This window comes from Xyrauchen texanus, chromosome 13 (genome assembly GCF_025860055.1).
Source record: "Xyrauchen texanus isolate HMW12.3.18 chromosome 13, RBS_HiC_50CHRs, whole genome shotgun sequence".
NCBI classification, from domain to species: domain Eukaryota; kingdom Metazoa; phylum Chordata; class Actinopteri; order Cypriniformes; family Catostomidae; genus Xyrauchen; species Xyrauchen texanus.
In genome coordinates this window covers 32,117,528-32,131,678 of record NC_068288.1, presented here as the reverse complement: position 1 = coordinate 32,131,678, position 14,151 = coordinate 32,117,528, and the positions used below count along the sequence as shown (strand labels likewise).

Here is a 14,151-nt window from a genome sequence, read left to right as displayed (position 1 = left end):
ATCTCTTATGAAACTCTAGAGTAACATAAGAATACAGTTTTTTTTTCTTACTTTTTTTTCTTGTATTTCTCAAGGTAAAAATAAAAAAAAAGTAATGGAGGCTTGAGACAAAACTCCCCATTTCCTCTCCATTACTGTCTAGGAGAGACAATAGAGATAATAAAGAGATCTCTAAAAAAGGTTAAACTGAAAACTAGTAAATGTATGCAATCTTGGAATTAAGCTTACATAAAGTAGCATCAGCAGCTCTAGAAATGGAATCATAGAAATACACAATATTTTTCAAAGACCTTTTTTTTCTCACAAGCTATTTTTGGAGTATAATATCAGAATGTAGAACAGACTGTAACAACCATAGAGATCAAAGGAAACGGTCTTGTCACTTTACTCCTACAGTGTTTTCACTAGAAAGGTCTGAGTCCCCAGAGTGAGAGAGGACATGTGTGGGCAGATGGATGCCTGTCCTAGCTTACATAAACTCAGAAGCAGTGTTCTGGTGTGAAGAAGAGGGATGCACATGGAGCGCACTGCATCGATTTGAGCATGACCAGGACACAGCAAGGGAGGATCAAACTCTTCAGCACAGCGAGTTCAGCGCAGTGGAGTTACCTAACCAGAACAAACATCTACATTTACACAGACCTGTCGGCAGTGTGTATTGTGGGATGTAAGTTCTTTTGAGTTCGATTTTGAAAATTGGCAAGCACTCAAGTTCTATTTCAGAGTGCTTTCAGGCACCTTGACCAGAAATTATGTGTATAGACCACTTTTAAAGAATTTCTAGTAAGTTGCTGTGTTAGATGGCAAATGTAGCTCATTTTCAATATGCTCTCCAGTCTTTAGATTACAATAATCAAGTGTTGGGGATTAATGAAAGGAGCAATGCTACTAGCTTAAACGTATATTCCAGGTTCAATACAAGTTAAGCTCAGTCGACAGCATTTGTGGCATAATGTTGATTACCACAAAAACATATTTCGACTTGTCCCTCATTTTCTTTAAAAAAAGCAACAATTAAGGTCACAGTGATGCACTTACAATAGAAGTGAATGTGGCCAATTTTTGGAGGATTTAAATACAGAAATGTGAAGTTTATAATTTCCAGCATAATTAATATAATTAATCCTGTAGACATATCACCCTGTAGCTCAAGACCAGTGGCTAAGCTAAGCTTAGGCAGAAGCTAAGCAGGGTTGATCCTGGTCAGTACCTGGATAAGAGACGTCCTGGGGAAAACTACGTTTGCTGCTGGAAGAGGTATTATGGAGGCCATCAGGGGGTGCTCACCCTGTGTGGGTCCTAATGCCCCAGCATAGTGACGAGGACACTGTACTGTAAAAAGGCACCGTCCTTCAGATGAGATTTTAAACCGAGGTCCTGACTCTCTGTGGTCAGTAAAAATCCCAGGGCACTTCTTGTAAAGAGTAGGGGTGTTACCCTACTGGCCTAATTCCCCCCATTGGCCCTTCTCAATTTATGGCCTCCTAATAATCCCCATCCATTCACTGAATCTATAACTCTACTCTCTCCTCTCCACCAATAGCTGGTGTGTGGTGAGTGTACTGATGCACTGTGGCTGCCATCTCATCACACATGCTGCACACTGGTGGGGGTTGAGGAGAGTCCCCAGTTCACTGTGTAAAGTGCTTTGAGTGCAGTGTCAGAACGTTCATTAATTAATTCATTCATTCATTCATAAAAGCACTTCCAATAACTCTTCTGTTAGAACTCAGATTATTTGAGCTGTAAAGTTTAAATAGTCATTTTTACAGTTAAAGTTATTTTAGGGTTTTACAGTCAATTTTACATCTTCATTGCCATGACGATGTAAAATTGGCTATAACTTTACACAGAAAAGGTTAGTAAGTGATTTTATCAAACTAAAATCATGTTTACACATAATATGTATGTCTTGTGACTATACTTTTGGAAAAGGTTTTTATTTTACATTTAAAAAATGCATTCACTTCATAATCTAAATACTGCTGTATTATTTTTATGTATTTATTTATTTGTTTTTAATTATGTAATATGGTGGAAATGCTTTTTTGGGGGGTTGAATGCTGTCAGCTATCTCCCTAATTGAGTTCATCCATTCAAAAACCTCTTTGTTCCAGGAAAATATGGCTCTGATTAAATGACAAAATTATTTTGAGATTTCATTGGTTACAATTAACAACATTTCATCATTGAAGGAGTACATAAAAAGAAAAATCCATGTTCAAACCCCTGCACTTGTCTTATCCCGATTCACTATGGTAAGACTACAATAATGATATTTCTTTTTTGAGCTGTCAGTCAGATTTGTTGCGAAATCACAAGCATACGTCATTCATCATTCGTCCATGTGCGTTTACTTCATGTCCGAACGTTTGGAGAGAAGTTCCAGCTGTGGCGTGACTCCAGTGAGTGTCAGGAAAGAGGTAAGCGAGTGCAACAGCTGTTAAGCTACAGCATGAAATCACTCTTCTAATTTATATTTTACTGTTTTTAAATGTTTGGCAAAGTTGTTTACCTGCTATTATGCTTAGATACGTTTTCTCGTAGGGTTGTTGAAGCTTATATTGGTTGTCATGCTTTAATGAATCAAACGTCTCTCATGTGTTTAATGATCACAATATGTTCACAAGCTTCTTTTTTCAGATGAAGTTAAAGTAACAAATTTTCATGACTTCTGAGTATTTTATAACAGTTACGAGGTTCCCTAAGTATGTGTGTTCCTTAGTGCATGTGTGCCACTGTCACAGAAATGCACAAGTTGTTTTCACTTTCCATTGTCCTTTTATAGTCTGTTTAAAGAGAGCAGATATTTTAAAAATGCATCTAAAATCCACTATAGGCACAAGGTTGTTCCCCATGAATGTATGCTCATCTCAAGTTTGTAGTGTGTAACCATTTCTCTATTATAAGTTTACTGCCAAAGAAACAATTTAATGTTTATTTTTGTAATTGTCATATTGCTTATTGCTGCTTCTTATTTTCATGGTCAATAAAGTTTATTTCATTCTCATAAGTATTGAAGGCATGTTTTACATTTTTTATATTATAGTCTTATTGTTGGAAGTACACAGACCTACTACTGTAGTATTCAGCAGCGTTCACAGTAGCCAGCTACTGGCGACTGCATGTCACCAGTGGCTGGCGGTTAGGTCGCTAGTGGTGTGTTTGGAGAGTCTAAACAGCACTGTTTCTTTACAATTAATATTATTATTAAAATATTAGGATCACGTGATCTCTACCATCTTCTCTCATATTGGCTGTCGCTCCTGAAAGTCGCTCTTCATTTGCATAAAGTTAAACATTTCTCCACTTTGTTGCATCACTGGACAAGCCCACATCCAGTCGCCAACGGTCGCCGTCGCACTTGTTGCCGGAAGTCGCCAGCTCTCATTGAAAATGAATGAGATGAGATTATTTTGTCTCTGCGTGTCGCTGGCAGTGTGAACGCAGCTTTACAGTGCACTTGCATTGTCCACTGAGGCTGTAGATTGTAATATAAATAAAGTGTCTTCAATTGAACTAATATCATCCATTTCACGAGTTTCGCCTTTTAAATTAAAATGTGTAGTACAATATAAACATTAATGTGTAGTGGATTAAACATTTGAATAATCCTATTAAAATATGTAATAAAGAGTGTTGTTCATCTTCCCAAAATTAATATCTTGGTTCTAAATGTTTAAACGAATAACATAATATCATGAAAATCATGAATATCAACATGAAAATAGCATGTCATGACACCTGCTCTGCATTTAAATATCTCAGAGTCCTCAAAATAAGATTTATCCACACAGAAGAACAGCGCAGAATTATCACTCACATAAAATGTTCCTCCACAAGTTTCTTGCAATTTTAGGTTTTAACCACAGTTGTCACTACTGAGTACAAAATTCCGTAGTGCAGCTTTAAAGGATAGTTATGTTATGTGTTTATTTGTTGTTCCATGTGGAATTGAACTGGAGTCTGAGAATTGATTGTTTGATTATTTGATTATGATCACCTGAAGATTTGTAGAGTGTTCTTTCTATATAACTATATATAACAAGTTCATTGTTACACTGACGAAGGCAGACAGCCGAAACTTTTTACTATTTTTTATCTCCTGTTTGAACTTAAAAGTATTTTTAGACTGCAGAACTTTTTGCATTTTCATAGTTATGTGTTTGAAAATATATTGCTGTCTTAAATAGTTTTAATTTTGTTGTTTTTAGTAACTTGTAGTGCAGGTAACTACTTTATAAAAAGTGTATCTTAAATATAGTGTAACTACTATTACAAGTACCTTGTATATTGCCAAGTTATAGTTTAAAGGGGTCATATAATGCCATTTTTGTACAAGTTAATATGAATCTTTAGGGTCTAAATGAAAACTTTGTAATATACTTTTATTAAAAATTCTCATTACTATTTTAAGAAAACACTAATTTTACCTTCTCAAAAACAGCTCTGTTTTCAGCACACTGTTTCAGAGCATATGACTTTAAATGATAATGAGCTTTGGTCACCCCGCCCCTCCGTTCTGGAGTTATTCTCCGTATAACTGTTTTTTTGACATTACTTCTTAATAACATACAAGTAAACCAGGTGTAACTTAGTGTTACCATGTTAACTGTAACACCTGCGTACACAGTTTTTAATAACACAATAACCATAACGCGTTGTTCATTATAAACGTGGGATTATGAATTATATTGAGAACGTCGTAACGTTATGGAAAACATGCCGTAATGTACCCTGAGTGTAAACATTAGCCACATTCATTGTGAAGCGTGCAAGCGATTTGCAAAGATTAATATAAAGGTTAATAAAACGTTACACTTACTTCTTCTGGAGGTGCAGAGGGAATATAAATAGTTGGTACCGAATCTTTTTCAGCAGCAGCTTCTTAGCAAAACCAGCTTTATACTGACCCTCGTTTATAAAGCAGTCTGGTGAAAAATGATTTGCGCAAACATGAACGCATTGACGTTGCTCGTGGGGAATATTCCCATCGTAAACAAAACTCAGCCACTGCGTCTTCAGCGGTTCAGATTTAGGAACATCAAAATGACTGCTGTGTTCGTTATTACACCGAAGAACAGAACACCACAATCGCTTAGGCGCCATTCTGCTCCAGTGTATCAACAATGATGACGGACTATGATTGACAGCTCGCTCACGAGCGAGGGCGGGTCTGTGTTGAAACACTGCTGTCAATCAACAATCCTGGGAGGGGCGTCCGACCGTGTGACATCACACGGTCGAGCGGCTCAATTTGAGGCAGGGGAAAATATATAAGGAGATTAAAACAAAAACACTGGATGGATTTTTATCATAATAGGATGGTTGTGTACAGGCACAGCCAACACACATTTCAGTACAATCAACTTGAAAAAGTGCATGTACCATTATATGACCCCTTTAAAAATAGCTTTCCCAACATGGCAATAACCTCCTGTGAAAAGATCTACACGTTCGACCACGTCAGCAAAACAATACAATCGGAAGAGGCATCAAGGAAACATCATCTACATCATTCAATATGCTTGCTTCTTGCATCATTTAATAACTTCCTTTCTGAAATAACTCAAGTCTTTAAGTGTGCTGCAGTAATGCAGTGCAAGATATAAGGCCTGGGCCGGATGTGGCTGCAGAGAATGATGGAGTCAGCGAGGCAGTGAGAGGCAGCGAGACAGAGGCATTTAAAACAGAGATTCATCTGTGCTGCAGCATGCCCTGGGATTGGAATGGAAGTTAAATGTAATTGTTTTCTAGCTGCATTGATCCCTTTTTTCAGTTGGCTGCCTAGCTGTGGGAGGACAGCGGAAAAATACAAATAAAGTAAAAAGGAATAAAAAAGTGAGAGGGGGGAGGGGGGTGCACAGAGGCAGGTGAGATGGGTGGTGTGTGTGTGTGGGGGGGTCTCCCTCCCTTTGAAAAGTATTCTCATTTCTCTGCTTAACATGGTTAATGAGGACAGTTTCCCTAATGCAGGCCCACGTCCAACATATTATATCCATCTCAGAGAGTTCTCTCTGCACCTGGGTGCATACACAATCTCACAAACATTAAACATGTGATTAAAAAAATATTGCACTCTGGTCTGTGATCAATGACTAACAAAAATGCCCAGATGCTAATACTGTACATGCACATCAGACACTCTCCTGTACAAGCTTTTGTAAAGATGAGCTCATGCACACTCACGGGTGTCCACAAAGACAATGAGTGGGTTTGAGGCAGTGATGCTGAAATTATCTTTAAAAGTGTCCGCTCTCAATAGCTTGGTTCCAAAACCTAGTAGGCTGCCTTTCTGTCAACTGTCTAAATAGACAGAATCCTAACTGAAATAAGCATGCTCACACAGAATCTGCACTAAGAAAAGCCACTAAAAGATCTGCATAATATGGAATGCTTGTCAGTCGTAAAGTTCTGCCCCTTGTTTGTTTATTAACCCTCATGCTGTTAATTTCTGACATGTTCAAGAGTTAAAAATTGTGAAAACTATGTGTTTGTTCAAATGCCTTTGAATGTTCTACAACAATGAATAAATTAATAAGTACAAAATATATTAAACTTTTCTTTATCCAATTGAAGGGTATTTGGGGTGGTTACAGGGTGCTGCTAGGGTTTGCTAGGTGGTTGCTATGACATTATTAAACATTTGCTAGGTGTTTTTGGTAATCTGGCATACCGGGCATTTTCCCGGTGGGCCGACGCACTTTAGGGCCAATTAGGGGTCGGACTGGCCATCGGGAGAACCGAGCAGGGGTCGGCCGTGAAACGGTCCGAATGGGCCACGATAAGCTAAAATCAGTTGCCGCATTATGCAGCATGGACCACACAATACGGCGCCAAGATATGCAGAAACGGACAGTGAACACCATGCATTTAAACTATGTTATTAGGTGAGAATCTCTGATAAACCTGTTGGAGTTAATTTGGTTAAATTGAGTGTCTGATTGCTCATTATCCCACTTATTGCATGACTACTTGCCAAATAAATAACTGAACAAAGAAATTGTGTTTTTTACATTGTAGTTGAAATTATTTTATTAGCTTTCTTGAAGAGATTGCAGAGTAATACAAAAAGTAGGAAAGATGATTCGCAATATCTGGATGACTGGTGAAATATCACTTTATCATCAAATATGGAGTGGTGGTGGCGTAGTGGGCTAAGCGCATAACTTGTAATCAGAAGGTTGCTGGTTCGATCCCCACAGCCACCACCATTGTGTCCTTGAGCAAGGCACTTAACTCCAGGTTGCTTCAGGGGGATTGTCCCTGTAATAAGGGCTCTGTAAGTCGCTTTGGATAAAAGCGTCTGTCAAATGCATAAATGTAAATGTAAATGTGTGGTCATTTTTCAGAAATATCAGACTTGATGGCACAACTGAACAATCAGATTTGAGTATTTCAGAGAGCTCTGTAATACAAGTATACTGTATATTACACATTTCTAGTCTAACTTCTTGGATGATTCTTTTCCCCACAGAGCTCTTTTTGCAATGCATTTAGGGATTTTCTTCTCAGAGAAGGATACATGAGATGTTGTATTTATATTTGGACAAAACAAGGAATCTTAGAAGGAACTGCCTCTGGAACATAATTCACATCAGGATGCAACTACTTTGCTTTTTAAAAAACTGTCTAGGTAGGCAGCTCACTACTGTACTGAAGGTTTTAGAACAGAGTTTGTGTCCTGCTACTCACTGCAGCTGGAGATACTGTGGTACTCATTCTACCCACATTAGAAAAACACACATAGCGAACAGTCTCTCTCTGTGAGAAGTCTGTCTGTATGGGGTTTGTGGCTACCTCAGAGCAATGGGCCTACCCTGTTCCTTGTTAAATGATGCATGTGCCCCAACAATATCTGTCTGTGTATGTGTGTGCATGCATGTGTGTTTGTGTTTGTCTAGAGGCAAGATCCAAGAAAATGTAAACCAAAGGGAGGGAGAGGACTCGGCGGAGGCCTGCTGTGCATACAGAAAAGTTACAATTCAAACAGAATATTGAATGTTGGCATTCAAGTTACTGGAACATCCAACAATGTACTGTTCAATAAGGCATGCACTTCCACGGTGGAAGTGAAAGAGGACATACATGAGAAGAAAGTGAGATCTCTCCATGGAAATCTGTCAGATGTACACTACAGGTCAAAAGTTTTGAAACACTTGACTGAAATGTTTCTCATGATCTTAAAATACTTTGATCTGAAGGTGAATTCTTAAATGTTTGAAATTATTTTTAAAATAACGAAAAATGTAATGGTGCCAACATATTCATTTATTTAATTATAAAACATCTAGGTTACTGTTGTAACCTCCGTTCCCTGATGGAGGGAACGAGACATTGTGTCGAATGAAGCAACACTAGGGGACTTCTTTGAAGGCCTCGGTTACCTATGAACTTGAGAATAGGCCAATGAGAAATTGGCAGACAGAATTTGCATGTCCCTCTCCAGGACATATGGGTATAAAAGGAGGGAATCATGCATCTGTCGATTCAGGTTTTGCACCGAGGAACCGAGAGTAAGTTCCGGCCATAGCAGTGGCTTGGTTCAGCATCGTGGCCAGGGGGACACAACATCTCGTTCCCTCCATCAGGTAACAGAGGTTACAACAGTAACCTAGACGTTCCCCTTCTGTCACTCACTTTGGCGTTGTGTCGAATGAAGTGACACTAGGGGTCCCTATCCAATCATGCCATGCGCTGAACCATGTGTGTGTGTGTGTGTGCTGCTGACGCAGATGCAGGCAGGCAGTTGCATGCCAAAGCAACAGTCTGAGTCAGACTGCACGTACCCTTCCCCAACGCTCCATAAAAATCATCATAAACTTTTTAGGTTCCTGGCACCCTGAAGGGGGGAACAAAGCAATGTGCCAAGCATGGGAGCAGGCAACACCAGCCATGCCTTTTCTCTTCTCTATGTTTCTTGCATAGAGTTCAAGCGGCTAGGGCCATCTTAACGCTATCACATGCATCGGGGAAGGCGTTCTTTTCCAACTCATATTCTTTCAGGGAAAAGACCCCGCTGAATTCGCAGACCAGAAGGCTAGGGAGGAAGGACATCCAGGGAGCGTGAATCTAGTGGACTCTCCTGCGGGAGAGAGCACTCATGATCACCTCAGTGGAGGGGAAAGGTGCTATGTGCAAGCGGAACACTCAAGTTTTCTCAAGTTCAGAGGTAACCAAGGCCTTCAAAGGAGTCCCCTAGTGTTGCTTCATTCAACTCAACGTCGAAGTGAGCGACAGACTGGGAACGAACATTTTATTTAAAAAAATGTTTTTGAAATGGATGACTTGGTCCAAATAATAAAGACAAGCAGCCAATAAGTGCCCAGCAAATAGATGGTAACACCATCAATACTGTTTAAAAAGCATCCCAGGGTGATACCTCAAGAAGTTGTTTGAGAGAATGTCAAGAGTACATCTGGGACAAAATCTAGGCAAAGGGTGAATATAAGGGTTTTGATTTATTTTGGATTTTGTTTAGTCACAACATAATTCCCATAGTTACATTTATGTTATTCCATAGTTTTGATGACTTTACTATTATTCTAAAGTGTGAAAAAAATTTAATAAATTTGAATAAAGAATGAGTAAGTGTTTCAAACATTTTGACAGGTAGTGTACACAGGATAGCCCATGCAGAGTGTTCTATAGAGCGTACCTAATGCCACTCTGGCTGCTGAAGCATCATAGTTGATCCAGAATGATACCCAAGACAGGATGGTGATCAGGATTGAGGGCATGTAGGTCTGCAGGATGAAATATCCGATGTTTCTCTTTAGCTTGAAGCTCAAAGACAGTCGAGGATAGGCACCTATTCAATAAACAACAGAGAAAGAGAGAGCATGTAAGACAATCATACCAGTAAAGATTTGTTGTTGACTTTGATTGAAAGAGAAGCATAGATTGCAAGAAAAAGTACAGAGTGAGAGAAAATGAGAGAGAGAGAGAGAGAGAGAGAGAGAGAGAGAGAGAGAGAGAGAGAGAGAGAGAAGTAACACTGGTAACACAGCTTTAGTTTCTATGGCAACAGGCAAACATGGACTAAAAAAAAAACTGTGATTTATTGTAGCTTAGCCTTGAGCAACAAACACCAAGAGGAGAAAAGAAAAGGCAATGAGATAATGAGTAAACAATAAATGTTAAAATGGCATGAATATATGTGACACATATGCAATATGCACTCACAGATTTTTTGTTTCTGTAGAAAATGTAAGTGGTGCTCAAAGGCACATGCTAGAGTGTTGTGGGTGGTTGCCAAGATGTTGCTATGTGGTTGCTAAGGTGTTCTGGGTGGGTTTTAGGCATTTTTCATTGGGGTTGTTATGGTGTTCTGGATTGTTACTTGGTGCCAAAAGAGCCCACAACCAAGTCTCTATGACAGGATGATCACTGGGTATGGCTCTACCTCTTCTTCAAACTAAGTCTATGATATATGTTCACCTGTGTAATGCTAACTGACTACTAATTACCAATTTTAAAATGGCTTGTCAATTTAGACAACTTTGTCATCAGTCCAATGAACAGAAGGAGTTTGTCTTTAAGTCACAACCAAACGATACTGACATGATGCAAAAATACATGATTTGACACTGAAATATGCATCTTATGTGAAGAGAAATCTGTTCTTAGTTATTTATGGTGGTGAAAAAATATGACTAACAAGCATTCAGCCTAGATACACACACAACCTATGAATAAATCACACATCCTACACACATATAACACAACCTACAGATGCACATTATGCAACCTGTACACACACACACCACACAATCTATAAAAACGTGCTACGTAACATACATGATGAACTTACGCTACCTACACATACTTCATACTAATTACTTATACACCTCACACAACATTCCTACACACATCACACAAGCCAAACTAACATAATATACACATTATATGCACATTCCACACCACCAGTACTGCATGCAATAGTAAACATGTCACACAGCCACAAATACACACATCTATGTCTGATACATACACATTAATTCACAGTATCTTAAAGGTTCACCCAATATTTTTTTTCCTAATTTAAAAAGTTTTACTTCTAAATAAATTAATAGTAATTTTGAAACATATGTATAAAATCATGATCACTCATGTGAGAAGAAGAGTTCAGTTATATCAGAAACCTTATAAAAGCTCTATTATTCTACATGGGACAGGGATGCCTCATGGGGCACCCATTTTAGGAACACATTGATCAGCTGAATATTGCTTGCTTAATATCAGTAACTGCCATTTTATCCATCTTTTTCCTGACTTCTCCATGGGCTTCTCTTGGATGCTCTGCTTAGTTGTTGTTATTGGACAGTACGCTAGAGCTAGAGAAACGTTACTGGTGATGCCGACCATCGGAGGCTCTTGAGGAATATGTGCTGTTAAGAGGATGTTATAACAACTACAGCTTAAAAAATTACTGGAAAATGAATGTTACAACAATAAACCCACCCAATAAGCAGAGGTTGCATTAACATAATTCTCCATCATTTGCCTATTATTTTAAAACACTGATGGATAATTCCAAATGATATGTCCCTCAAATCTGCTGATTTTTAAATAAAACCTAGGGAGACCATACATCCTCTTTTCATGTTCATGTCCTATATTTTTGGACCTTAAAAAGCATTCGTTCGGATTCAGATTCCCAGATTTGCCTGTTTTCATTTCAGATTACTTTCTATCATCATCAACAAGAACCCAGTGAAATCTAGCACATCACAAATGTGAATTCTCTCTCTTTTACACACACACACACACACACACACACACACACACACACACACACACACACACACACACACACTGCACACACACAATGAATAGTGAATTTCTACAATGGCATTGGTAACTGAAAACTACTGTGCTTTAATGATGCAGCATGTCAGTGAAGCCAGTGTAAGCCACTTCAACATAGTTCAAAAAATTACTGAGTGCACCTTTAATCAAACAATAAGCCATAAGATGCTGTACTTCACAGTAATTCTACCACAGGTATGACATGAAGCAAGATTTTATTTATTTATTTAATTTTTATATACAGTGCATCCAGAAAGTATTCACAGCGCTTCATTTTTTCCAAATTTTGTTATGTTACAGCCTTATTCCAAAATTTATTAAATTCATTATTTTCCTCAAAATTCTACAAACAATACCCCATAATGACAACGTGAAAGAAGTTTGTTTGAATTCTTTGTAAATTTACAAAAAATTAAAAACGAAAAAAAAAAAAAAAAAAAATCACATGTACATAAGTATTCACAGCCTTTGCCAAGACACTCAAAATTGAGCTCAGGTGCATCCTGTTTCCACTGATCATCCTTGAGATGTTTCTACAACATGATTGGAGTCCACCTGTGGTAAATTCAGTTGATTGGACATGATTTAGAAAGGCACACACCTGTCTATATAAGATCCCACAGTTAACAGTGCATGTCAGAGCACAAACCAAGCCATGAAGTCCAAGGAATTGTCTGTAGACCTCCGAGATAGGAATGTATCGAGGCACAGATCTGGGGAAGGGTACAGAAAAATTTATGCAGCATTGAAGGTCCCAGCGAACACTCCATCATTCGTAAATGGAAGAAGTTTGGAACCACAAGGACTCTTCTTAGAGCTGGCCGCCCGGCCAAACTGAGCGATCGGGGGAGAAGGGCCTTAGTCAGGGAGGTGACCAAGAACCCGATGGTCACTCTGACAGAGCTCCAGCATTTCTCTGTGGAGAGAGGAGAACCTTCCAGAAGAACAACCATCTCTGCAGCACTCCACCAATCAGGCCTGTATGGTAGAGTGGCAAGACGGAAGCCACTCCTCAGTAAAAGGCACATGACAGCCCGCCTGGAGTTTTCCAAAAGGCACCTGAAGGACTCTCAGACCATGAGAAACAAAGATTGAACTCTTTGGCAGAATGGCAAGCGTTATGTCTGGTGGAAACCAGGCACCGCTAATCACCTGGCCAATACCATCCCAGCAGTGAAGCATGGTGGTGGCAGCATCACCCTATGGGGATATTTTTCAGTGACAGAAACTGGGAGACTGGTCAGGATCGAGGGAAAGATGAATGCAGCAATGTACAAACACATCCTTGATGAAAACCTGCTCCAGAGCGCTCTGGACCTCAGACTGCGGTGAAGGTTCATCTTCCAACAGGACAATGACCCTAAGTACACAGCCAAGATAACAAAGTAGTGGCTATGGGACAACTCTGTGAATGTCCTTGAGTGGCCCAGCCAGAGCCCAGACTTGAACCCGATTGAACATCTCTAGAGAGATCTGAAAATGGCTGTGCACCAACACTCCCCATCCAACCTGATGGAACTTGAGAGGGACTGCAAAGAAGAATGGGAGAAACTGCCCCAAAATAGGTGTGCCAAGCTTGTAGCATCATACTAAAAAAGACTTGAGGCTGTAATTAGTGCCAAAGGGAGCGGCGCCCTGACCCGAGGTACCAATCGTCAAGCCGTGAAGGCTGTGGAGAGGACGGAGTGTTCCAGTCCAAGCCCACGCTTACGGCAGCCCGGGCAAGCATGTCAGCCATCTGCGCGTCGGCCTCAGACTGGGCGGCAGCCCAGTCGAGTCCTCTGAGTCAGATGCTTGAATGCTCTCCGATGCAGTGGCGACGTCATCATCATTCAATTCGGGGGGCTCGAGGGAGAACTTTAAAAAGACGCGTCCTGAAAATGACGTTCAACGCCTGCTTATGTATTGCTCTTTGTTTAAACTCTTTTAGAGAAAACAAAACTCTTTAAGGAGGAAACACTCTTTTAGAGAGAAGCGCTGTCGAAGCGCCCAGGGGCATGTAATGCAAAGCCGCTGGTGATGCGCCGTAGATCCAACAGCAGTTCTTCGCCAACAGAGGTGAGTGGAACAGTAGTGGGATTCAGCTTGCTGCTGCACAACCGCTCGGCTCCGAAGGAAAAATCTGACTGACAGATGCACACCCGCTTCCCTTTATACCTGTATGTCCGGTTGCAGGACATACAAATTCTGTCTGCCAATTTCTCATTGGCCTTTTCTCAAGTTCAGAGGTATGCGAGGCTCTCAAGAAAGACCCCTTGTGTCACTACATTCAACACAATGTAGAGTGAGTGACAGAAGGGGAATGGTTCTTTTCTTCTGTGCCAAAAGAACACTGAAGTG

General features: G+C 39.8%; 1 protein-coding gene across 4 annotated transcripts in view; it reads right to left on the bottom strand.

The window, feature by feature from the left end:
• The window catches only part of gabrb3 (gamma-aminobutyric acid type A receptor subunit beta3), a 112,394-nt gene that overhangs the window by 18,935 nt on the left and 79,308 nt on the right, over nt 1–14,151 (bottom strand). For all 4 annotated transcript variants that reach the window (XM_052140704.1, XM_052140707.1, XM_052140706.1 and 1 more), the window contains one exon: nt 9,659–9,811. In XM_052140704.1, the coding sequence (XP_051996664.1) occupies nt 9,659–9,811 (153 nt within the window). The remainder of the gene's footprint in view (nt 1–9,658; nt 9,812–14,151) is intronic.